Source organism: Osmerus mordax, chromosome 16 (genome assembly GCF_038355195.1).
Source record: "Osmerus mordax isolate fOsmMor3 chromosome 16, fOsmMor3.pri, whole genome shotgun sequence".
NCBI classification, from domain to species: Eukaryota; Metazoa; Chordata; class Actinopteri; order Osmeriformes; family Osmeridae; genus Osmerus; species Osmerus mordax.
The window spans coordinates 8,076,925-8,104,242 of record NC_090065.1 but is presented as its reverse complement, the minus strand read 5'-3'; the positions used below and the strand labels follow the sequence as shown (position 1 = coordinate 8,104,242).

The 27,318-nt window shown below is 46.3% G+C and overlaps 1 protein-coding gene across 1 annotated transcript in view; it reads right to left on the bottom strand.

Moving 5' to 3' along the window:
• The window catches only part of LOC136958883 (receptor-type tyrosine-protein phosphatase mu-like), a 93,530-nt gene that overhangs the window by 20,103 nt on the left and 46,109 nt on the right, over positions 1 to 27,318 (bottom strand). The window contains exons 8-17 of the mRNA XM_067253008.1: positions 21,232 to 21,540; positions 20,206 to 20,315; positions 17,328 to 17,529; positions 17,043 to 17,145; positions 9,590 to 9,863; positions 7,478 to 7,514; positions 6,471 to 6,545; positions 4,618 to 4,753; positions 3,206 to 3,235; positions 541 to 592 (exon numbers count right to left, since the gene is read on the bottom strand). Coding sequence (XP_067109109.1) covers positions 541 to 592; positions 3,206 to 3,235; positions 4,618 to 4,753; positions 6,471 to 6,545; positions 7,478 to 7,514; positions 9,590 to 9,863; positions 17,043 to 17,145; positions 17,328 to 17,529; positions 20,206 to 20,315; positions 21,232 to 21,540 — 1,328 coding nt within the window. The remainder of the gene's footprint in view (positions 1 to 540; positions 593 to 3,205; positions 3,236 to 4,617; positions 4,754 to 6,470; positions 6,546 to 7,477; positions 7,515 to 9,589; positions 9,864 to 17,042; positions 17,146 to 17,327; positions 17,530 to 20,205; positions 20,316 to 21,231; positions 21,541 to 27,318) is intronic.

Sequence of the window (27,318 nt, the reverse complement as noted above, 5' to 3'; positions counted from 1 at the left end):
ATTCATCCACTTCCGAAACCCTGATTTTTATGGTATGAGGCCACAGGGACAATATGAGCTCAATTTAGTTGTGTGCAATGAAATGGCTATAATGCACTGACCATCATGTTCCAAAATCAAGAGCAACCATGAACACAGTGTTCATTTCTGTGGTTCTGTCAGAGGAGGTCAATGAATTGTCAGATAGAAGTTGTAGAGAGAGAGATGACGATTAGATGGTCTCTTTTCTACTGCACAGCCATACAACACCACACAATGTAAACAAAGTGATTGGCCATTAGATCAATATCTTTCAAATTTGGACGGTACAGTAAAAAACTAAAGCAGTTTATGGTTCCACTGGGACCCAGATTAGATGGTGAGGTAAGACTCTAGAAAATATTGCCCTGAAGGATGATACTAGTGATAACACAACTGTTTGTATACATGCAGTGACAGGTACATCCTCGTCAGAACCACTGGAGTCCAGGGTAACATCCGTCCCGCTGATTCCAGCTCCCCCCCCCCCTCATCCGAATGCAAGCCCCGTCACAGCAACACATGTGCATTGCTTGTTCCAATTAATGTGATTCTTGCTCCACGTTCAGGCAGCCTTGTAAGGTTTAATGAAGGTGTTTGTGCACTCAGCACATTCCGTTAAACGCTGTGGGTTTAGTGAGGCCCGGCGCTCGCCGAGCTCTGACACTGGGTGGAGCGGAGACTGCCATGACGGTTGTGATTTATTATCTGGGATGAGACAGGAGGAGACGGGCTGGGGGGGGGGGGGGGGGGGGGGGGGGGGGGGGGGGGGGGGGGGGGGGGATGCCCACGCAGCAGAGAAAAAACGGCAGACAACTTATTCCCTCCCTTCTCTGTTCTCCTGCAGAAGTCTTTCCGGAACTTTTCATCCAGCTTAGCTAGCTGTTTTATTTTTTATTTTTTTATTATGTTGAACTCAAGCAGAAATTCCAACTTGGAGCCTTTGCGAACCTATTTACTCTCCTCCTTGCTCTTTCTCTGTCTCAAATATGCCCTTGGAGGGTAAATTCTAATGGTGTGCATTGGACAGGTTTAGTAATAAGAGTCTGACACACAGTACAGTATGTCCTTGGTATTGATGACATGACAACACAGCCAGTACTCCTAGCCTCCTAGCAACACCAGGATATCTCACAGCTGAGCTCTCACTGTTTCTGAATCCTCCCGACACTCTGCATGTGTCAATCAATCATTCCCCTATTCACATCCAGGCTGAGAGCTACATATAGTTTGCCTGTCTTTGTGTATCCACAGGAAATACATAGATTCAAGATCACGTATAACTCCCGCAGGGAGAAAGGAGAACAGTGCGTGATTGACAAGTCAGTCAGAGAGTGATGAGAGTCTATCTGATGATCTGATGATGAAAGATCTCACTCGATCATTAAGATTGTCATGGGAACAGACCTAGCCCAAGCCCGACCCTGCCACATGACCAACCCTGCCACATCTAACTGCAGCATTCCAAAGCCCAAGTACGTCTGATTAAAGAACTGAGCTCACATATTTACTCACACATGCAACTGCATCCCTGAACACTGTTGACTGATGTGTGTGTGTGAACTCAGAGCTCTACCCCCGGCAGTCTACCTAAACCTCATATTCTGGCAGCCCATAATAGGCTGTACAGCCTTAAATGTGTTTGATGAATACATAAAAGCATTAATGGGCTCCATCCATCATCGATGAGCCAGATCCTGTCAACAAGGTTCTCATAATACCGTCAGCTACAAAGGCTTCACCACCTTATCAGCAGCAGGGTTGTTAAAAAAAAAAAGAAGAGTACAATATGTTATCATCAACAACCCCCACACACAACCCCCCCCCCCCCCCCCCCCCCCCCCCCCACACACACACACACACACACACCGTATGTTCACATGTAAAGATCATAGCCCGACGCTGGGCCGCTTCATCATTCACTCTCCAGCTTCAGACAGCCAGGCTCTGGCATGCTCTGACTGACATTCTGTGCATTATTATTTCAAGGTGTACTCAGGGGTCTACTTTGAAGTGTGCCTGGTTCCCCTTGTAGTCCCTGATCTCACTCATCTAAAGACAGATTAGCTGCTGTAGCATCCGTCACAGAGACTACAAGCCCCAGCGTGGGGAGGACTAAGCCTCTTTCCTGTACTGTACCAAGGTACATATTCAGGATCTCAGAGAAATTGGACAATGGGATTTAATGGTGATTTAGATTCTTATTTTATAATGCTCAGACTAATATTAACAGTGGTGGTGACTCGGTGTCTGTCTGGTGTGATGGAGATGCGGAAGCCTTGTCAGGTCAGGCAGGGCAGCCGGTCAGACTCCACCACCACCGCCGCTGCATGGAAGGCAGATCTCACATGCAATATAGCCGCACCATGCGTGTGATGACAGGGGAGCCAGAGCCTGAAAGGTCATGTGGCTTGACGAGAGAATGAGCGGATGGAGGGATGAGGATGTGGAGGAATGGATGGTGCAGGGCTGTGCACAGCGCAGGAGAAGGTTCCTCTTTTATCACATGCTTTTGCCTCTGGATAGTTAATGGCATCATTTCTTGCCTTGTTTTTTTTAAATGCAAATGCTTTTCTCTCAGTATGATGGTCAACATACAGTATGTTTTTTTTGCTGATTGCTTTAGTTTTTGGAAAACAAATATAATATAATATGGAATATCTGTCAATGAAGGCATTTCAAAATCTTACTCTGAAAACACAGACAGAGAAAACTATTGGAGGCAACATGAAATTCCACACTGAATAAAATTGCACAAACAACTATATCTGTTGATTAAAAAAAAAATCCACAAGATGTTTTGAAGCCAAACTAACATGAAGACATTTTAGCGTATCATCGGGTAAATAGAAAACAATTTCAAAGTCAAATGGATATAAATTCTGTCACAGAATATGCATTATACAGTAGTCTCTGACTGCTGCTACTGCTGTTGTGGTACCCTAGATGGCCTGTCTAGCTGCAGCGCCCGTCCATAAGAAGTCGTGCAGAGGTTTGAGAGGTGACATCAATGTAATTATCATGTGGAAATGTATTAGTTGTGGGGTCTTCCATCTCTGCTAACAGAGATGGAAGACCCCTTGCTAATAGCTGCAGGCAGGAGGATGACATGGTTCTTCTCATGCATGGAACACTCAATGCATGGGTGAGAAGCATGGCACTAACATTACACAAAGTGGTTACTTACAGGTAGTAAGTGTAGGAGTGATAGGTTCTTCTGCCGAGTGGGGTGGTGGTAGAATATAAGCAGTGGAGGGGGGGAAATGGAATGAAAGGAAAGAAAAAGTAAAAAATATATTAATGTTTTGAAAAAGGAGTAAAATGAACAAAAGTAGATATGGTGGCATACGTGAAGGTAACTTGTGATCGTGAGGGCTGGTGATTACTTGGAGTCATGTTATGCGTGAGCCTCTGTACACACTTGTTTCGTCGCACCAGGTATTAGCTTTCTGCCTGTGTCTATAGATATAAGGCAATTAACGTTTGTAACCTGTAGGGGTGACTGTAAATGAGAAGTTAGGGAGTCTAAACACATTTCCAATGCTTTCTCTGTAACTGTTAATCAGAACATTTACATCCAATGAAATCATAGCCCACTCTCACTTGATTAAGTCAAATTGAAAACAATTCAATTTGTCAGAACAGTGTCTGCATAATCATTTCCCAACACTGTTCAAGAAAAAAAATTCCAAGGTTGGCACGAAAAATTATAAATGTTATATTACTGGAAAAATAAATATTGAATAAGTTAAGTCGTACTGATTATATTACCGAGCAACTGCACCTTCCCACACAACCTCTTCGACCTTAACTTAATATTCCAATAATCTGTCGAAAGAGAACAGCCGAATGGAAACTACAAGTAATGAAATTTTTTTTGAAAAGTGGGCTCCGTGGAGTTGTCAAGGCATTTTCCCTTCAGCTGCCCTTCTCGTCCTCAGTGGAGATACAGTACCGATTCAAGCAACCCAGAGCCAACCAAACTAATCTTGAGCAAACCTAAAGAAACTGACTTGGTATTATTTCAGGCCTCCGCGTTTACAAAAGAGGTTTGATATTTGCTGAGCTTTAGCTCCTCAGATTGCCAGGAGACGTACAGAGGCCTTCCTCCGTTATGTGGTCTGGATCTAATGTAAACCTTGCCTGCAGCTATGTGGTCATAGCCATCTCCCTTGGAACCTCTATCTCTCACAGTTCCCCTCTTATCTCCCGTCTTCCTCTGTTAAAATAGGCCTTAAAAAGATCCTCCTTATTCCCGTTCCAATGTCATTCCAATGTCGTTTGCTCGAGGTTGTCATGGAGGGGCATTCATTTTTCATGCTACGCTGTGTCTCATTGCTGTAAACAGCCTTAATAGTGGGGGTACAACATAATCAAATTAATTATTTAGTATTGCACTGACTATGCAGCCTATTGAGAGGGAAGTTACAAAATAGAGGAACAACAGCTTTTCCTTACGCGTACAGTCCCAATAACGATAACATGCCTAGTGTTTCAACATTTCAGCGACATTCCAATGAACTTCTGTCTGACGGTTGGACTACAGTACTTGTTCATGCATCCAGCTCTAACATGTAGGTGTGAATAACAAGGGCTTACCTTTTCTTCATGAGGAGCACCACTCCTAAGAAGATGATGACAAAGAGGAGGATGCCGGCGATGACCCCGGCAATCTTGACCGTGTGGTCGGTCTGTTTCTCCGGTTCCACCGCATCAGGCTTGTGGGTGGCTGCCCCTGCATCGCCCACGCAGTCAATGGAGCAAACAGCAGTCAAGGCACAAGGTTATCACAGACACGTAAAGTACAGTACCCCTGTCCTCCCCTAGCCTCTCACACACACAGACACATGTTCTGTCTATATCCTGTCTGTTCTGCACCAAATTTGCTTATTGACTATATTCAATGTTTTGGGGGAGACTGATTAGGGTTGACTGTCAATATTGTGACAGGCTGAATTACTATGGCGGTAGAGCAGGTTATGACCACGATTAGTCGTCTGTGTTATTGAATGGAAAAGGATCTCCAATACATAACAAGGTAAATTAAAAAAAGCCAGAGAGAGTGCTGAACTTGTCATGCACGGCCCACAACCAGGGTCGGCCTACTTTCAGCAAGTCACTGTCCTCTCAGAGAGGCAACACTCCAGTATCATACACAGTGGACTTTACATTAGCAAGCTGTGGACTGTTCAAAGTGCTGAGGGAGATAAGCAGGCCACGTCTTTACCCTTGGCTAATCACGCCAGAGTCAAATGTGTGTTGGGCTGTGGAAACACCGTGAGTGTGAGGCGCTTGTGATAATACCCTCAGAGATAAAACACCCAGAAATAACCAAAACATTAAGTATCAGCTCAGGGGAGAGATAGCCGGAACGCTGAGGAAAGCTGCTTGTTTTAACAACGCTCGCTCCCTCTCTCTCTCTCTCTCTCTCTTGCTCTCTCTCTCTCTCTCGCTCCCTTCCTCCCTCCCTCCCTCCCTCTACCTCTCTCTCTCTCTCTCTCCCGTTTGCGATAAGCAGCACTCTAAGCAGCAGGACGTTTCCAGCATCTCAACTGCCCACCTGAAAAAAATACATTACTCCCTGTCAGCGATGGGTAAATTTAGAATGACAAATTGTGATGTCACACACAAATGTGCTTGACTAGATCTATTCTCTTCACTTGTGCCTCTGTCTCCCTATCAAACAGTGGATATCCATCCAGGCAGGCAGAGACGTATTGTCCCTAGCTCTGACACGCTGTATCAGGCAGCAGGCCTCTGTTTAGATAGCTGCGTTAAACTCACACTGGTGGAATTGAACAATGCTTTAGGAGCTTACCCACTACAGGCACATTGGATTCCCTCTGCGGAATGATGCTTTCCTTTTGCCTAGTTTGGATGGGGCGCTTGGAAAGAAATCCTGCAGCAATTGAGAATTCTCATATGTTTGCTGGAACCGACAAGACCCATATGGCCTCTCCACTTCCAAGCAGACATATGGACAGTGGGATGCGTGCTCGAGCAGATCCAAGGACATCTTTTGAAATATGCCATTTCTAACGAGTGTTTCTACATCTATGATGAACACTCAAATGCAATTTGGTGTTTGTATTGTTATATCCATACTGATCAAACACTTTACCTCCAGGAAATAATGAGAAATATTCATGAAAGGGACTAATCTCCCGCCGTAAATCTTCAACTTCAACATATTCAGTCGGACCTCAAACAAGCTTTCATGTCCAAAGCTGGGAAGGTGCATTATGATCATAGAGTCTGCACTTACGAGTTTATTGAGGCTATAAAACACACACACAGCAAACGACACACCCATTCACATGCAAACGCACCAATTGTCCCTTTAAGGGAAGTGAGTTATGCCCCTGGTGCCTAGACAATAGCTAGTACAAGGCAGAGTAATGTGAGTGGGCTGAGTGGGGACAGGGAGAGTGGCGAGGGGATAAGGGTCTGACCTGTTAGTTGGTTGTCACCAGCCGCAGGTGCGATACGGACGTAGGGAGTGGTGAGCTGAGTCACAAGTATGGCGGCTGAGTGAGGTCAGTGGGTCCAGGAGAGCATGCAGCAGAGACAGGACACAGAGAACGAGAGCGAGAGAAAGAAAACGAGAGACAGAGAGAGAGACAGAATGAGAGTCCACACCGAAGCGTAACACGGCCACACAGATGTTGCCCCCAGTCACCATGCAATACTGAGGCATTATTAGAGAGGTTATCAGGCTGGCCTGGCTTGGTGACTGAGAAACAGTGTCATCTATTGGATGACTTTTTCTATTTAAATTCAACTGAGTGTTCTGATGGTGGTGTTTTTACTATAGGTATTGCTATGCAGTTCATGTAACCTTGCTGTAAAGGATTGCCAATAATTGGACTGTAGGAGTTTATACAGGTTTTGTCTGTTCAATTTGGTTCAATACAACATTACTGTCATTAGAATCCAAAAACCCAATCAGTGCCCAGGCTCAGTACTTCATCCAGGCACGGTGGAAGATGGAGATATGTTCGATAGGAACTTTTCATTGGAAATCTATGGCGGGCCAGCATGTGAGTTCATACAGGACGGTGTGATGATGAGCCGGGGCCCGGCGGAGCAGAGCACAGAGTGTGACTAGGACTCTCCCAGGTCTTATCAATCCTGCTCCTGATCGATAGTGCTTCATTTAGCATGCTTCACCTTAATGTCCGGAGCATGACAGGCTAGGAGGAATAACTAAGTGGCCATGAGGGCTGCTCCGGCACGTGGGCTCTGTCTCCTGAGACAGAGCACAACACTGCCCTCCTCTGCCTGTGGCGAGGCTGCCCTGTTCCTTCTTCTAGTGAGGGGGCCCGTGTTCAAAACACGTTAATGCGCTGTTAGTTCCGAAAGATGACGTTAGATACGGCCGTGTTGTTTCAGCGGTGTCGGCTAACGTCCCCGGCGGACCACTCAGACGGAGGGTGAGAGCTGGCTGGCGGGAGCTTACCTTTGGTGGCGACTCGGACACAGTCGATTTTGGTCTCCTGTGTAGCAAGACAGAAAGGGGGAGACAGCGTGAGAGAGAGAGACAGAGAGAGAGAGAGAGGGAGTGAGAGAGACAGGGAGAGAGAGACAGGGAGAGAGAGAGAGGGAGTGAGAGAGAGAGACAGGGAGAGAGAGACAGGGAGAGAGAGAGAGGGAGTGAGAGAGACAGGGAGAGAGAGAGAGAGAGAGAGAGAGTGGGAGTGAGAGAAAAAGCATCAGTGCTAGTATGGTGCACACACACACACAAAACCAGGAGAATCCATGGCTGAACAGGTTAAGGCCCGGGCCTACATACTGTAACCTATCATCAGAGGGACTCATGGACTGTGACACTAAGTCGGCTGGTGGACTGATAGAAACTTTACCACAGATAAGTGGTCTTCAAAAGAAAAAGCCCATCTGTGTCTGCGGGATGTACAGTAAGTCACTGTGGGGAAACAACAACACTGGCAGTGACACCAGAGAACACAACTGGCTCCTCTCTGCAGAAGGCCTCCAGAACAACATCCAGCATTAGCGCCGCCTCCAATGGTGAGCTGGAGTCCTGGCAGCAACCCTGGGCATTCTAATCCCTCGAGTACAAGTTACTTGGCGGAAACTTAGCTATCCGCGGTGACCTCCTGAAGGGATGGTGCAAGGACAGCAGTGCAGCTTAAGAAGAAAGCGACCATAAAAGACCTGAGTGTGGTGTCCCTGTTTATTGTACAGCATGGCCCAGACAGTAGAATAGAATAAGGCCGTTGGAGGCCATGGGACACAACAAAGAAGAGAAAATACAAAGAGTGACATGGTTATATATGTCATATGTAACATTCATATGCATGTGTGTGTGTATGCATGTGTGTTTATGGAACTGTGGCTTCAAGCTACCAACACAAACACACTGTAATAGCTGGGTGCATTAAAACATGTCATATGTGACCACTTAATTGAATAGCAAACCCAAATAGTGTGTTTCATTTGGACTGGTTCACAATTGGATTGGTTCACTAAGTGCTCATGTCTTTTGAAATGTCCAAAACAAATGACTAAAGCATCAATTAGCCTGTCCGTTCAAACCCGAAAACATACATTGACAATAGCTGCTTAATGGCTCACTGGGGGCAGGACCTCTGTTCATCAAAACATGAGCTTTCAAACAGACAAAAAAATGAACTACACTGAAGTACACTTTTAAAGAGCACAAGGTTTAGACTCTTCATGGACAAATGGCCGTCTTTCATATTGTAGCGTTCGTGCAATACTGTTGCACCATGGAGAGGCCGAACTTCGATTCACCCTGAAAAGTTTACTTTGGCCTAGAGGAGAAAACCCTTTAATTGTATTCTGTCCTTTCTCACACATTGTTTTCACTCCTTTTAAGACGTGCTGGAGTTATTAATGGAGCCTGTTTACGGCTATTCTCATTCCAGACCACAATGAAAGTGCTCTTCAAGTCACCATTGAACCGTCTCAGGGAGGAAGGGCCAGGCCGAGTGCCACTGGATGACAGAGGCTGAACCCTGAACGATCGCTGAGCCTGTTATTGTTGCCTGCCTCCCACACTTCCCCGCGACCGGGTCGGCCTTGTATCTTAAACGGACTTGATCAAAGGCATGTCGGGCGTTTGGTGTAAAGCTGCATTGGAAAAGGCAAGCAGGCTCAGTATTCCAGGGGGGGGGGGGGGTGGGGGGAGTCAAGTCATGGAGGCTGTGTTCCCAGCACAGCCGTGCAGCAGTCCATTAGGGTGCAGACAGGCCCGCTGGAGCACCGACCACAGCACTGCCACGTCCATTAGTGTGTGTCTGTCTATTTGTGTGTGTGTGTGTGTATTTGTGCAGTAGAGGGAAGGGCGAGCCACAAGTTTGGCCACGGAAAGTTCTTTGAGCATCCCACTTCAGCCTGCCAGTTTAACGGCAACATCATATTAAGCAATGTTTGATTGATGCACTCAGAAGCAAATGTAAAAATGCCCCTGCAGAGTAAATGCGTTTCAACCGGGGCTTCATGTACACAAAAAAGCAAACGTCTCATAATATAACATTTTAAACTAACGCTTGTTCTACGACTAAAACAAGTCTCCAGAAGCACCCACCCCATTGGCTGTGCTGACAGCCTGGTAGTAGATGCTGTAGCTCTTCTGGGGTAGCAGAGGGGAGTTCCAGTAGCCACTGTAGGTCTTGTTGTCTCCCACAGTGAAGGGCTGAGGCCCGTGGATGCCGCTGGCGGGGAACTGGGCAGTGAAGTAGTACTGGGAGTTGAGCAGCGTGGCGTTCTGAAAGTGAATGGGCACCGGGTAGCAGCGCAGGATCTCAGCTGTGCCTCGGGCTCGTCTGGGCCGCTCCTCCTCCACCACCACCTGGTAGGCACTGCACACACGCACGGCATACACACACAGGGCCACAGAGAGGGGGTGAGAGGGTACTCACACATACATGTATGATTCAAAAGAAAGTTGATCTAATGGAACCCTAAACCGCAGTCTGACTCACTGAGAACTGAGCCGAAAGGAATAAGTCAAACTTGTTGTTTGCTTTTCTCATCAAGCTAAGTAATGGGGCCCTTTGAACATGATTCGTTGTATGAAAGGGATTCTACGGACCAAAGGCCGTGTTGGAAACACAAAACCAGGTGCTGAGGGTGAGCGGGGGCCTTTCCGTGCCCCGCTGCCTCGCCTCTTCGCCAGACAAATAAGCAGATCACAGCACAGGGCTCCACTCTTATCTCCTCCTTTATTATTCAAAATCGCAAAAGGTCAACACCTCTTTTCATTTCCTCTGTCTGAGTCCTACTTGGAGTCCAATCACAAGCTCGGCCTTTCTGACAGAGATGAGTCTGTCTCAGACTGTCCACCGTGGTGGTGGGAGAGAGGGCCTCTCTCACTGACAGCATCATTAGTATTCACCTCACATCCGCCTGCTAAATCTATTGAGTTACCAACTGACAGGGAGGCCGTTTGGGGCAGACATGGAGAATTACTAGCCTTGATTGGAGGCTTGTGTTACATTAATTTACCAAAGATACCTTCCAAAATACAATAAACATCTTCCATCAGAAACTTCACAGTGGAGCCACCTCCGAGTCACGTCTGACTGATTGAGAGTTGAGGCGTGACTATTCCGTCTACCTGTGTGCCCCGCACAGTGCACCTCTCATCAAGGGAAGTAGACAAAATGTAATCGGCTTGTTTAGAAATGTTAATTAGTCGTGTTTGAATTACACAGAAACAGATTGCAGCGTTGAGATTAATCTTTGCGTTCTTTAAAATAATTAGACATCCAAAGTTAATTTCCATTCTACTCTCCTTAACACACTGTGCTTAAATACACATTAAGGTTTGTTGATGTATAAGGCGGATTTATGGATTTACAGAGCTAGAAACTAATGCTGGAACATGAATTATATTTCCTTTTGATCAGATGACTGCCGTGAGCTTGTGACATGCAACGACCCAACCATGAAGATGAATGTTGACTAATGTTAATCTGACCTTTGGATTTGCTAATCTGCAATAAATTCTGGTTTTGTATGAGGCCGTATGAAAAGGTTATCTGAGAAAAGAAAGTGCAGGATGTATAAATATAGTTAATTAAATTACATAAGTCTGCATTAGCAGGACTGCCTCCGCTGGCCTTTCTCCCCAACTCTCATTATTAAAACAGAAAGTCTCAAACCTAGGCAGAGGACTCAGCAACAGTCTCCAATAGTCGAAAGCCCCTCATAGCAGATCCATTGTTTCATATGGTTGGAGGACGGTGATTAAATGTCTCCTATGTATGGTACAGTATGTGCTCTTTAGCCCGTACTTTATCACTGGGTGCTTGTCAAGTCATTATAGAATCCCCCGCACTGGATCTCTGGGTGGGTGTGTCTCAGTTCCACAGAGCTTCCCTATGTGGTGATGACATCGGAAGTGATGAAATATTTAATCCTACTGAGAGTCTGCAGGAAAGATTAGACCTTAATTACTGTTCCCTATCCAAACCGAGGGTCAAGGGGCAAAACGAGTCAGTACGCATGGGCCACTTAAGTAGCGACAGAAATGAAAGATGTGTCGTGGATAGGAATTTGACTCCATTTCATAGGGCCGGTGTGAGATCCAGTAGGGGGGCTTCAACTGAAGCTCCAAAAGCTTGTTGAATCATTAGTTCTGTGGGAGGACTTTTTACCTCACCTATGGTCATTTGGTCTCGTCCAAATGCATCCATGCCTTGATGGATGTTTTTAATCAGTTTGTGTTGCCAGAGAACTTTCCATCAATCAGAGTTTGCTTAAATGTCAGGTGGAGTCAGGTGTCAGGTGGTCAGAGTCAGGTGGCTGAGCGGTGAGGGAATCGGGCTAGTAATCCGAAGGTTGCCAGTTCGATTCCCGGTCATGCCAACTGACGTTGTGTCCTTGGGCAAGGCACTTCACCCTACTTGCCTCGGGGGAATGTCCCTGCACTTACTGTAAGTCGCTCTGGATAAGAGCGTCTGCTAAATGTAAATGAGAACAAAAGATGCCTCCCCCAGAGACGCTCCTTATGATGTGGTGATGTGGCTCTGGCGTGACCTAATGATAGAAACACAAAGAATAGTTTTGCTTTTCTTTCCTCAGGCTAGATAGTGAGTGCCGAAGGCTATGAGGCTCCAAGGCTGAGACACACTTGTAATGTAGAAATCACTAATCTTTTCACACAAATATTGAATGCAGTATAGTCCATATTCAGCCCTGCAGAATGTTTTGTTTAATTGAAAATGATGAATTTTAACGATTTGTGCCGAATGACTGCAGTGTGTGGTGTGCAAAGTGGTAGGAAGATGGAACTTTTGAGTTACAATCTTCACCTTTAGTTTTGGTACAGTGCAATTTGGGCTGACAATAGCTGTAACTAATTAAGGCTATCTTGATTCGGTATGATAATTCTTGTGTAATTACTGCTGTCATGTTAATGTCCTTTTGAGCAGCTGACACCTTGTCACCACATGCTGAGTTCACAATTTACATTATGAGTCACTTTGACAGGCCCAAGTCATTTAGTCTTATGCTTGATTTAGCATGACATTAATGAAAAACGAATAAACAAACAAAAACAAAAAGATTATAAGGAAAGGAAAGAAAAGGAAAGCAAGACCTCAAACTCCACAGCTGATCTGATACTATGCCTATACGCTGTACGTCGAGTGAAGACCTTTAGAAATTGCAATTTCTTATAGGTCCCATGACATGAAATGTTCACTTTAGGAGTTTATTTAACATTAATGAGTTCCCCTAACCTGCCTTTGGTCCCCCAGTGGCTAGAAATTTTGATAGGTGTGAACCAAGCCCTGGGTATTCTTCTCCCCCTTTGAGAAAATGAAAGCTGAAACGGTCTTGAAAATGCTGGTTTTATGACGTCATAAAACCCAAGGTTACCTCCCCTTTCTCTGCTTTGCCCGCACAGAGAATTTGGCCCACCAATGAGAAAATGAGCTACGACCGTGCGAGCACGATATTGGTTTTCCTCGAGACGTCATGGCTTGCAAACGACCGAAGCATGGCAGTTAGCCCCGCCTCTTTCTTCCTCATAGCATTTACATTTACATTTAGTCATTTAGCAGACGCTCTTATCCAGAGCGACTTACAGTAAGTACAGGAACATTGCCCCGAGGCAAGTAGGGTGAAGTGCCTTGCCCAAGGACACAACGTCAATTGGCATGGCTACAGACACAGAAACAGCACATCCTGAGGAAAGCTCATTGTGGGACTGCTCGTAGTGGCTGTAATTCTGTACCAAGGATGAATTTCGTGAAAGAAACTTCAGATACAGTATTAGGGGACCACTAAGGCCTATATAAAAGCATCCAAAAATTTGATCTTTAAGACACTACAAATATTAAATCTCCGAGCACCTCATGAGAAACTACACTTGTTATACTGAGGCCATCTATAACAGTGTTTCTAGGCACAGTTTAATGCTGGACAAGAATTTCTTGTCATAGACTGCTGATTGTTGCCACAGTCCTCTCAGATCAATCTTTAGAGACGCTGCTTTCAGACCCTAACTTTCCACAAGTAAGCTGTGCCTTGTGGTGAAGAACCCCAGCGCTGACACCACGACTCCCTCTGAATCACATAATTGCAGATAATTCAAGATGGATGCAATCCCACATCATCTCTCCCCCAGAGCAAAACAAAAAATGGGGGAAGGGGGAAGATAGAGCAATCGAGAGAAAGTAGTCTCAGAAGAATGGAATAAGCTGTTAAAAGTGGTCCGCCATTGGGGCCAGCAGGGTGGACCTGTATTCCTGCAGCATTACTGCAACCTGAGCTGACACCAATTAGGCCTCCTCCAGACCGACTGCCCGATAGATTTCAGCCCCGCCGCCATGTGACGCCAACCAATTAGAGCGGATTGACTTGGCATCGACTGGATTGTGACCTGAAACTCAGATTTATTTTTCATGTGGGCTGATAGGGGGAGAACTCCAGGCTGTTTGAGCAGATGAAGGAACGGCATGGGGAGCATTTCAATCACCCCCCTGCCCCCCTCTCCTCACTCCCCCCCCCCCTTCTCTCTTCCCATCCCACTTCCTCTCCCACTCTTTCCCTCCATCTTTCTCTTTAATGCTAATCGCCTTACCTAGCAACCGGTTTCATGTTATTGAACCAGTGAGAGGTGCTATGGAAGCCCTATATTTGTCTGATTTAAGAGGGGTCGTAAGTAACACCTATCTCCTGACCCAGCATCCTCCTTGCATGCACCTGTCCTATAACGCTTTATCTATCCCCTGTGTCCATAAAGCATTCAAGCAAACAAATTAGTGGGGGCCATAGATTACACTTGCAACTAAATTGTAAACTGCATTGCGCGCTGCGTTTATACCCTGCCATTAGTGCCTGTGATGCCAGGATCAAAGAAAATTAGGGCCTATTTTAGTACTGTAGAAAATCAGTTAACTGATTCAAGGCTATAGCTGGGAAAAGATAATGTGATGCTACAGGGCAGAAATTGCTGTGGAAACTCCACTTACTTTCACTTGAAAAAGGTGTGAATGAGGTCGTAAAAGAATGTGTATGCAAGTGGGAGCGCTCTCTCTCTGTACGTGTGTGAGCTCTGGTTCTAGCTCAAGGCAAAGGTGACGGAAGAGAGGGGAACAGGGTGCGATGGAGGAGCGTGGCAAGCATCACAAATCATTTTCATTCCAGCGAGGCATGTAAACATTTATTTGGATGCTCTGCAGTGAGGAGGCGTCTTCTGGCCCCGATGAGGGGCCATTTCAAACATTAGTTTAACACAAAATGACTGATAGACAGATCTCTAATCCTCTTAAAGGAACAGCGTCCCCTCTGGTAAAAATTGTACCGAGTTACGGATGTTGAGATTAGTCTTCAAATCCAACTTGAGATTTTTTTTATTTATAAAGATTAGTAATTACACAAATATATTAAATATGTCTGACTTGCCATGTCTTGACAACGTTGGAGGAGATATACAGTATCTCAGATTTAACTCCACTACAGTACATTGAAGCAAACCTGACATGTTGTCCAACATGTCTTGGGTTTTTATGAACTGATGCCATCGTTTGATGTTCCTTGCTTCCAACCCTTCCTCTATCACAGCAAAACATCTGCTATTTAAAATTCAAACGTCTGGAGCTATACTACCTCCCATATCCAATCAGTGTGGAAGATTGCGTTATCAAATCATGCCTCACACTGCTGTGGTGTGCTGCTCGCTTGCTCGCGCCGCTCTCCTGTCAAATATAGGGGACTTTAAAACGAATTTTACATCAGCCCTAGGAAACGTCACCAAGCCATGCAACCTGATGCTACGATGTCACACTGAAATGACTGTTTGTGTATTTAATAGATAAAGTAAATACACATAAGTTAAAAAAACAAAACAATATTGGTCAATATTTTGTGAATACAAGCTGCTTCCCAGTCATCTGAATCTGTTAAAGCTCCCCTGTGTCACCTGAGGTAGAGGAAACCCCTTCAGCAGCCAGTAGTTATCTGTCTGGCTCCAGCATCCTGACTCCCCCTCTTTGCTATCTTTCACTTTATACGTTTCTTTATAAATTCATATTTCCTGGACATCGGCTGCACAGATGAAGGGGCCTTTCTTGCCTTGTCGTCAAAAGAGAGTTGACAGAACGGGAACGTTTGTAAACTGTTTACAGAGTTTCTATGGTGGTATCAATTGAGGGTTCAATAAATTACTTTCACCATAAGCAATAGTGAGTAAACATTAATTGTACCTTATTAACAATTAGAGTATTAATATTCTTTGCATGCTTTCAAGTCTCTTTTAAGACTCTTTAATTTGTCCCTCAAAACATCAACTTTCTATATCAAAACACAAATTATCTCTCTAACAGCAAACACCATGAAATTGCACTATTGATATGATTGTATCCATGTAAAACAAATTAGATTACAATATTCATATGCAGGGCTTATGTTGTAAGACATTAGAGTACAATTATGCTTTAGCTAATGCAAAGAGGATGAAGTGGGCCCCAAACTCAAGTTCATATCTCAAAAGACAAATTTGAGTCTTTCATCTCTAGTGGGGTGAGCAGGCCTTCTAACGGTAAACAAAAGAGTAACTCAGCATGCTAATTAATGGAAGCTCTGAATCATGCTGCTGTGTTAATTATAATTAGCGCTTTGTAATTAGCCCTCTGAAAGAATGGCAGGCTGAATAAGGCCTTTGGAATTGTACCTGCAAGAAGATTAAAAACAGGTCGGCCTGTCTTTTCTGTTCAGGCATCTTTGCTTTTTTCCCACAGGCATTGAACTGGGCAGCTACACACACTGTAAACACGAGTTGACAAGCCTGACTAAAACACGTCTAGCTGTAATCTTTAAAGGGCTCAGATGAGCTGATAAAATGTACAATCCAGTTTAACACCAAGCAGCAGCATTTATTCACCCTCAAATGAGGGCACACATGGAGACTCTCTGTCTGTCTTTCTCATCTTCATGCAGTCCTGTGTTAAAGTCTTGTGGGCGATGTGTACAGGCAATACATTACTGCAAACGCATGACACGGCCAATGCACACATCAAGCCAGGAAGGCACAAAATGACCGATTGGGTTTTCCTTCAGATGGGCAGTTGGCTCTGAACTGAAAAACAGTTTAAAGCTGAGCCACAACCTAGCAACTGTAATACTGACTAACGAATGGAAAGGTCCAGCAGGGAGAATTCCAGTGTTTCCCAGCAGCCTGGTGGCTTGGGGTGAGAAACCCAGTACAACAAAGACATGTTAAGGGAAGTATCCCTGAAGCTAGGCAGCTCCACAAGGCTTTGTAGTCTCCTTCAAAGGCAAAGTCTTCCTACGCAGGATCAAAATCAAACAAACAAATAAAGTTTGTGAAAATGAGATATATAAGGTAGCCCACTGAAATCCCACTGCTTACATGTTGATGCTTTGTGTGCAATGCACTGACGATGACACATTCTGTGATCACTGTTTGCTTTAGCCTTTCCAGAGAAGCCATTTAAATATTCCTCATTGTGTGTACGCGCGAGTGTGTGCATTCGCGTGTGTGCGCATGTGTGTGTGTCCAAGCCCACCTGACCGGCGCTCCTCTGCTCTGGGCAGGCTTGAGCAGGACAGTCACTGTACTGTCAGTCTGGTTGAGGGAGGTCTCCAGGTCGTAGGCTGGCATGGAGGGAGCTGAAAACACACGTCAACCAAGACATACGACACATTAGACGCTTCCACCGTTCAACAGAAAGGCCATGTTATTGAGCCTCTCGCGATGGCAAGCTAAATCAAACCACTTAGCTATAATACGAATGACACTAGTGACAGTTTCCAGCCCTGGCAGACTGCCGGTCGAGTGTCCCAGTGCTGACCTGAGATCTTGGTGGTGAACTGGGTGATGATGGGCAGGCCGTAGCCCTTGGCTGTGCTGGCTCGCAGGGTGAAGGAGTATGTGGAGCCGGGGTAGAGGCCCGTGAACATGTGGGTCGTTTCATTGCCTAACTTCAGCACCTTTCCACTCTGGTTGGACAGGTCCATCTCCGGGTCAAAGGAGCTCACCGCCTTGTAGGAGATCTGAGAAAGGGATGTGTCAATCACAGCTGACATTAGATAACAAGCACGTCGTCTGCAATGGGAGCTCGTCTCATGAATAGTATCCGCTCCAGTACCCAAACATTTTTCAAACATGTCGGACTACTTCCCTTAACTTGATGGATGACTGGGAGTGCCTAACGAAACCTCTAACCGGGCAGAGCATATACAGTATATACTTTATACATTATTCATGCACAATTTAGAAACGGACTTTTTAATAATGTAATACATTTTTCTTTTTCTTAAATTATTGGTAAAATGCTGAATCTCCTATCCTTGGTTCATCCTGTCTGTTTAATATCTGACAAACATCAAGGCCCAAGATGCAATGTCCTGCCTCTACTCAGCAAGTTGCTCGGCAACCGCCCGAGAGTGTTTGGCTCATTTAAAAAAAGTTAAATTTCAAAATACAAAATAAAAAACTTATTTCCAACAACAAGACAGTGTTACTAAGCAAACTGTAACTGTGGAGATCTCTGCAGCACTAGCTAATCATTACTAGCTTCTGGGGAAAGGGCTTTGGTGATACCAACCTGCTCCTAAGGCCTTTGTCAGCTGACAAACAATCACAGCAATATGCTCTATGAGATTATCTTTTAAGCAGGTTTTGAGGGAAATTCTCCAACATTGAATGTGATGGCTCTGTAAAAATACAGTTACACCAGGTATGGTAACCAGGTATGAGATCTGCTGAATGGACAACAGTGCTTATCTTTCATCACATACACATCACACATTTTGTACTGGATGTTGCTGATGAAAACGGTTAATATATTCATCCTTCATGAATATACCTAGCAGCTCTAGAGTGAAGCATTAAGGTGAGTGTTTTTCTTAATACTCATTTTAAATATCTGTGAAGCCCATTTAAGAAAATGCCTGTGCTCATAACACAAAGCTCCCATTATAATTCCAATTAAAGAACACAAAGGGAGTTTGGAGTGCTGCATAATTTCTGTCCATCAAGTTTGAAATGGCTAGAGGCTTTTTCCTTTCTTCTTTGTCTAAGAAATGACTCTGCAATGCCAAATACTATATCGTACATTCCAGGGAGAGGGAATTACAAATGGCTCGTCAACACTGGGCATTTGGACAATTTTGCAGTCTGGTCCTGTCTGAGCGGGATAGAGGCAGTCTGGACCTGTCTGAGCGGGATAGAGGCAGTCTGGTCCTGTCTGAGCGGGATAGAGGCAGTCTGGACCTGTCTGAGCGGGATAGAGGCAGTCTGGACCTGTCTGAGCGGGATAGAGGCAGTCTGGTCCTGTCTTAGCGGGATAGAGGCAGTCTGGACCTGTCTGAGCGGGATAGAGGCAGTATGGTCCTGTCTTAGCGGGATAGAGGCAGTCTGGACCTGTCTGAGCGGGATAGAGGCAGTCTGGTCCTGTCTTAGCGGGATAGAGGCAGTCTGGACCTGTCTGAGCGGGATAGAGGCAGTATGGTCCTGTCTGAGCGGGATAGAGGCAGTCTAGACCTGGTAGCGAGGGGGAATTGCCCATGCCAAATCCATACAGTACCACTTGGTCGCTCGGAAAAGGAGATGAGGTGTCTTTTTGATATTCCAGCCTGTCAGAAGAATCTCACTTTGAGCCCTTTGATAGTGTCAAATCAAAGACATTTCCTGACTTTAAGGAACCGACATCATGAGAACACTGACAAGGTAGATACAGAGCAGGTCTAGGTGTCTGCTAAGCACAGACTGCAGAGGAGTAAGACGCACACACCGAGGTCAACTTGCTGCATTTTCTTGACCTGTATTAGTACGGATTCAGTCCAGGGGATGTGAATAGTATTAAATTCGACCTTCGATTTTCAGATAGTAAATTCAACTGTGGTAAAGAATATCTATACGGTGTTGGTCTGCTTTTCAAATGTCCACCGTTTCCCTGCACTGTTAGCTGCATGCATGGGGAAACGGTAGTGTTACTGTACTGTAGCTCCACAAAGAGAGAGGGAGGTGAAGGCTGGAGTGTGTGAATGGGCAGGTTGCAGCGTCTTCATCTCTATATAAATATGTGTCTGATAGTATTGTTGACATCAACTGTTGTTAAGGTCTTTCCAGCTATGATTGAGATGTTCTGGAGCTGAAGAGATAATATCTCATTATTTCTAGTACCATTGCTCCACAGATAGAGCGTCTGCAGACAGAGCGACCTATGCTGCTGTGCCTGATTGTATTACCCCGACCATTCAATCTCTGCCTCCTCATGACCCAAACAGCTCTGTGGATGAATGCTAACCCAGTCAAAATGCCAAGCATGAGCAAATGGGGACAACAGCAAAAATAAACAATGGAGAATCGATAGCTGGGGAAAGGTTGGAGGATGACTTCCACCTAACGCTGGTGGAGATGAATGTACATCACGCTATGGAGGCTCCTTCTAGCGTCAATACTTCTCACGCATGCGAGCCTCCAGAGAGCTTAAACCTTTATGTCAACAGCTGCATGGGGAATGGTAGAAGACTGTACTGAATATGTATGTGAAGCAAATCTTCTCTCACTGTGATAGGAGGATTCCGTACAGTGTTTCTGATCCGTTAGGGCTGGTGAGCTTAACAAAGATAGTCAGGTAAGAGTTCCGTCCCGCTGCAAGCTGTATTTTACAGTGTGACATTGTTTTGAACTGTCTAAAACGATCTCATGCCAGCCACGCTCACCTCGTACTGAGTGATGACACCGTACGTCTGAGCTGGTTCTCTCCACTTCAGGATGATCTTCTCCTCATAGGCGCTGCCCTGGATCGACTCCAGAGGAACTGCCCCAGGCACTGATGGACAAACAAGCAGAAAGATATCAGACGCACACATAAAGCATCGGCCCACAGGTGACACCACACGGTGAGTGGTCAAAGGGCCTTTCACAGGCTCAAATGATCCTCTCAAACTCTTATTACTATAACATTGGAGTCCATCTATTTTAATCCAGACACAGCATACTGATAGGTTGCTTTTGGACAGAGAGAAGGAACAGCATTTTCACATAGAGTATACAAATCTTCACCAAACCAAACTGGAACTGGCCCCGCTGAACTTAGACCTGTGGAAGAAAGTTGCATCCCCCCCCAGGGAAATATCGGGCATGTCAATCTCTCCACACTGTTTACATGTTCTTAGAGGCTGCCAAAGAGGTCTGGACCTTTCACCCCGATGTGAATTGCTTCTACTCCTTAAAAGAAACGGAATGAGTTGGTGTTTTCTGTTGTCATAGGGAGCTATCTCTGGGAACAGACAAGTTACAGCTACACTGAGTCTGTTCCTAAATTCCACAGGGAGCCTAAACACACACTCTATCCCCCGTACAAGTCTGATAGCGAACACACAGGCGCCCCTTTCATGATTTCTTACAAACGTATCTGAGGTTGACATGGCAACACTCTTTTTTTCGACAGTAAAACCTTCTTGTTATTTGGCACAGGGTTCCTTGAGAGTTATGCCGGTTCATTTCCTAAGTCTGTAGAGGCACACTAGTTCCCATTTGATCTTTGAAGAAAGCAGGGAAACGCAAGAAAATAGCTGCATCCGTTCTCTTTTAGTCATCTTCTCTTCGATAACAATGGAAAGCTTAGTACCATCTTGGCTGACAATGACAATGACAACAATGCCTTACTTTATTCCATACTAATGACCTGTTATAAACATGTTATCAACACGTCGTCATGACCACAAGTACTTGATCCAGCTCACCGTCCTCGTCGGTTTGCACCTCGATCTCCTGGCTCTCCTTGACCCCCTCATGGTTGCGCAGCACCAGTTTGACGCTGAGGTTGGTGTAGGGGGTCAGGTTGAGGATGGTGTGCTGGGGATCCCGGCCCTGGGTGGCGTAGCACGTCTCCTCGTGGGTCTCCTCCTTGCCGCCCACCCTGGAGCGGTACTGCGCCGTCAGGTTGTAGCTGTGGCAGCGCGTCACGTTGTAGCCCAGCGGCTCCCAGCGCACCGTCACCTGCTTGGACTGGATGTCCACCACCTCCAGCTTCCTGGGGCCGTGCATGGGCTCTGTGGGGAGGACAGGGGGGCAGCGTGAGGAGACCCCGGGACAATCACCATCGATCATCTGTCTCCTCTTTACGGCCGGCCATGTGGTGGAATCGAAAGGGGAATCTATTCGACAATGGATTGGACTGAAACCCTTTGTTGTGGCCAATGCTGTAGGGTGATAAGTCAGTTTTTCAAAGGGCCAGTTTGACAGAGAAGCAGCCAGCGGCCTGTCACCGTTGCAGGCACCACAATCACAACCCCCGTCGTCCCAGCCCTGCTGGTGCAGCTGTCACAGTGGGAGGCATGTCATCCTTTCAGAGCATGTCTTTCTATGCTTCCCCCTTTTCCTTTCCTTTCCTTTCCTCCTCCCTTCCTTTCCCATCCCAGTCGGTCCCGGGCAGCTATCAGCTCCACCCTGATACACAGTCAAGCTTCCTGTCTGTCCAGGCAGGCCACAACCCCCACTGCCATCCTATCACCTCTAATCACATACGCTCCGTCTCTCCCTGCCTCCTCGCCCCCTCTCTCTCGGCCGCCTCTGTCTCTCGGCCTCTGTCTCTCTCGCTCTCTCTCGCCCTCTCTCTGGCCCTCTCTCCCTTGCTCCTACGGGAGGAGAGCAGCCGGAGCCACGAGGTAATGGGATCAATTTCCATTCCAGGTTAAATTCGCAGTCCATTTCTCTGGAACTTAACACTTTACCACCTATTAGGAACAGCCAGAGCTCAATTTCCCCCCGTTCCCCAGGAGATACAGCAATTCGGAGGCAGCGGCGGTCGCTATGTTTAACATTCTGGAGGTGCAGGAGGGGACGAGGGGAAACTGGGGACACACAGGGGCACACTGGGGGAGGAACTGGACAGAGACTGAAGGAAGACTGGAGGTGACTGGTGTAGACTGGGGCTGTCTGAACTATACGTTTTAAAGTGTGTTTTGGTGAGCAATAATTTATAACCTGCAAACGTATGTATATAACTGTTTTGTGAACGGCAATAATGGCACGAAATACTTTAATGATTTCAAAAATGATTTCAATAAAGTTGCATGTGTCATCCTTGGGAAGGTTGTTTGTATATTGTTCCAAACTCACCTGTTTGAGAATATATTGATTTTCCTACAATGGGCGACCTCCAACAATGTTACACAGTACATGTGTTTGGAATTCAAATGTGTCTTTGAAAAGAATAAGGTGTGCTACGCATATTCTAATGTTGAATAGCTATCCTGGCCCAAGGTTCTTCGACTGTGACGTTTTATACTGTACAATCTCGAGGCAATCTCCACATCACCTACACTCCAACACATCTGCTGCCTTCAACTGAAATCACTCGGCGAGGTAAACAGATACATTTGGACACATCCTGATGAGAAAGCCAATTCCACCCCACAAACAACTCATTGTGATGTAACAAATTCTTTCAAAGGGCTCTCTGTTATTAACACAACACATAGGCAGACAAACAATCCAAGAAAACGAAATGGAAATAGGCCCCTTTAAGTCAGTACCTTGTGGGAAAGCCATCCAGAAAATAGAAGTTGAAACCCTTCTATTTGCGGAACTATCTGCTGGCCGCACTCGGTAAGCAGCGGTTATACTAAAGCACGGAGAATTGCAGGGTGGCCAGGCACAGAAATCAAATTAGACCACATGCTCTCAAAGTGACAAATGCACTAAGGTGTGAATTTCAGGCCGTTGTGAGCGAGCGGCTTGGAGAAAGTCTCATTTCTGGAGCGCTCATGGAGAATGTCACACTAGCATTTTAGAGGGAGGCCAGAGATAATGTCCACTGTACTCCAGACTGGGCCAATAGGGAGATGCCTGAATACAACCACACTGCTGCAGAGCAGAGATGAAATGGTATTGTTATAGGAACGGTATTGTTCCAGTATTAAATAAGTGGCGCATAAGACTAAAAAGCCAAACAATAAACATTCTCATTGCCAACTATAACAAAAGTGATAGGGTACCATTTTAGACAGCTGAATTACACAAATGTGGTATTTTTTTTATGGATTCATTCATTCTATCATTAATTCTGTGCAGTATTTTTTGTAATTAATGCATACACGTACTCTATATTGGATTCTGTGCGTGTCACGTCCAGCAATTTGGTGCTATAGACCACTGAGAAGCCCTTAATGACTGGACTACTTTCTGGGGTTGATTTAGAAACTGTCCGTATTATGTGGAATTACTGGCTCCCTGTCGTCTCATCACCAGCTGTCAATAAAGCGTGAGGATCCGTGGCAGGTGCCCAAGCACAACTCACTGTCTGTGACTCACAACAATGTCATCGGCTGTTTTGCATCAACAACGAGGTACCTCATCCTGGGAGGTTGGCGCAAGGTTGGGGGTGGTGGGGGACTGGTAGTGGTGGTGGTGGTGGGGAGGCTGAAGGTTGACTTTCAAGGGGAAAAAAACCTCCCCCCTTCCTTAATCTGAAATGAAGGGGTCATATTGAAAAACTCAATTTCCCCTTTAATCCTTGAGGGCGGAGAGGGAGGACACCCTACCATTTTGGAAATTGAGACATGGAGTAGTGAATGACAGCTGATGAGCAGAACGTAAGACTCCATCCTAGTGTGACTTCTCACTTGATTTTATTGACCAAGCAGTAAGAGGCTCAACCTTCTAAGCACAAGCACAAATCATAACAAGAAATAACACTATCTCCAGCTAGCTCCAGAAATCCATATATTTTACTGCGAGCTATCAAGCACTGAAGGCTTTTCTCGGATGAAAATACTGGCAGTATGACACTAATATCCTCACAGTATGCTGAACATTTTTGTGGCATCAGAGTTGTAATGGTGGATATGAAAGGATCCCTCCCGCAAAGCAGGTTATTACTGGGTTCGATGGTGTGCCAGGGCACACTGTATGGGCACAATTGAGAGCCAGATTGGTATTCCGAGCATCAGGCAAATTATCACCTGCCCCACTCTTGCCAGTCTAATTGAATAATTTGAATTTGACATTTAGATAGAACTATTAGTGGGTTTTTATCATTACGGTTTGACATTTAAATAATGTTTTCTAAATTATCAGCACATTATCGCCTCCTGTTAATTCTAATGGGCTCCACGTCTAACCTTTATCATGCAAATAGATAACATGATTACCCCGAACATGAAAAAAGCTACAAATAATCCCATGTTGCAGTCCAACTGGTGCTCCCAGACCCTCAGGGGGTGAGGGTGGTGGGGGGAGGTGAAGGTGGAAGTGGGGGCATTAGCCCTGAATGAGCCCCCCCCCCCCTCTCTCTGTGTTTCTGTGTGTATACATGTTAGCAGATGCAGGTACCACACAGGTTTAAGTGTCAGCTTTAGAAGCCTCCACATCACGACAACTGCAAGCACGGAAGGAGAATCCCCTTGACGACGTGCACCCTGGGCTCGTGACATGGCGCTTCTGCTCCCTGAGCCAGGATCCTTATCAGGTCCACGTGGATGAGGAGCAGAGAAACCCAGCGCTCGCCTTTCCCTTCCATCCCTCTGCACAGCCTGCACAGCCAGGAGGGAAAACACGACTTCCCCAGTTATTAGAAACCCTGTCATGTTATTAGGGCCTCCTCCGCTACGCGCAGCACAGGGCAGATGCAATCAGGACAAAGCACCGCTCAGGTAGAGGAGGAGGAGGTGGAGGAGGAGGAGGAGGAGGAGGAGGAGGAGGAGGAGGAGGAGGAGGAGGAGGAGGAGGAGGAGGAGGAGGAGGAGGAGGAGGAGGAGGAGGAGGAGGAGAAGAGCAATGCCTCCCCTTCATGAGACAGCGTGTACACAGAGGCTCGCCTGCAGGAGGCTGAGAATGTCAGCCTCTGTTCCACGCAGACAGGCTGTGTGAGAGGGTGTTTCTCGGAGACAGCACTTGTACAACAACATGACAATAACATACAGCCCATCTTGGTTCTGAGGGCTTTTTCATGCAAAGTGTCCCAGTGATCAAGCCCAGCCAGCTGGCCCTGCTGACGCTGTCATTTATCTCTCGACGGCAGTGTTATTCACCCCATTCTGTATGCTGGAAGGGCTGGGGACACATTTGTTTTCCTCTTTCTATTACTTCTGGCCTCTAGCTGTGAGGCCATTGAGGTAATGACATGGTTTTTACACTCATGAAATCATTTTCATATCGCACAGAGGCAAGCCTGTAATGATAGCTTTTGATAACCAACAATCAAACCTCCATCACCCTCCTAGAGTGCCCCTTTATGCAATCCTCTAGAGATAGAGATAAAGAGGGGAGAGGGAGGGGGAGAGAGAGGGGGAGAGGGGGAGAGAGAGGGGGAGAGGGAGGGGGAGAGAGAGAGAGAGAGAGAGAGAGAGAGAGAGAGAGAGAGAGTGAGAGTGATAAGGTGAAAGAGAGGAGGGAGGACAGGAACGGGGGGGCTGTACAGCCTGGGTTCTCATTCCAGTCAGATGATAATCATGCAACAAGTTAAACAAGAGGGCAAGGCCTTGAGGTTGACACGTGTACACAGATTAGAACTGATGCTACAACCTACAGGGGCCTATATAAGTCCACGGCACGCCCACCCCCACACACACACACACACACGGAGGCACACACACACACACACACAGACACACCCCTTTGAGGCTTGGATAATCAGAGGGATTTATTGAACGGCGGCGGTCTCCCCTCCACTCTATCAAGTCCTTCTTTATGGGCACAATGATGAATGAGAGTGCCATGATGGGTGAGGATGAAGGGAGGCCGGGAGAGCGGTCGGATCGAGCCCACAGTGTGAGCAGAGAGCTGGGCTGCCACCTTGTCTGATGAGTCCCCTGGAGCTGAGGGGGGGGGTGCTGAGATGGAGTCAACACCTGCTCAGACCTCCAGAGTGGACACAGCCCACTCTGCTCTGGTGAGGCTGTTACACGACAGGACTTCAGATGAGCAGGCTTCAGCCAGCCATTCATTACGGACATCAAAGAGTCCACGGTTATGCGTGTTCTGGCTACGCGATTCCAGATGGAAAGATATGATCAAGTGTTAGGATCGTTAGTCGACTTAATTTCTATTGAATTAATGATGTACTCGATTCATCATCTCTCATGGCCAGTGGATACGCCCCTACTTCTATCGGAGGGAAGTCACAAGGTTCATACCCCAATAAATCTTTGCTAAAATACATGATTAATGCCTTCCTGAGGGGTTGGAGGAACGCTAAGTGTGTCTCACTGGGTTGGAGGTGAAGGGAGAGCTGTGGCAGTAGGATGAACCAATGGACAGCTGAAAGACGGAGAGAGGAGGGGAGGAGGCGGGGCCAGGAAAATCGATCTTTCATTTTGTTTCCACCAATATGCTGCGGTAGTGATTGGGGTCAGAGAGGCAGCAGAGACTCCCCACCACACACACACACACACACGCACGCACACACACAAGCGCACATGCAAGCAGCGCCTGTGCTCTTTGGGGAAGAGCCAGTGGTTAGGCTGGATAACAGGAGGGACACACACTCGTTCACTGACGGGACACAATCTGTACAAGAGCCCTGGGAGGCGGGAGGTTACCGAGGCGATCCTTCATCTTTACAACTTTACAGATGGTCGAAGGAGTGTTGTCATTTGTCGACACAACCTGAGCGAGCCTGGCTCAGTTCAGCCAGGGTGTTACCAGAGGCGTTAATCAAAGTGACGCGCTTGACTTTGTAAAATGGCCACCTGGATTTTTGGAGCTATGTAGGGCAGGGCACCGTAGAAACTATCCTGTAGGAGCTACTGACAGAGGAGAGGTCCAGACAGGGAGCCGGGTTACAGTGACAGTCATGTGAGTTGAGTATATATGAAGTACTGTAGCTC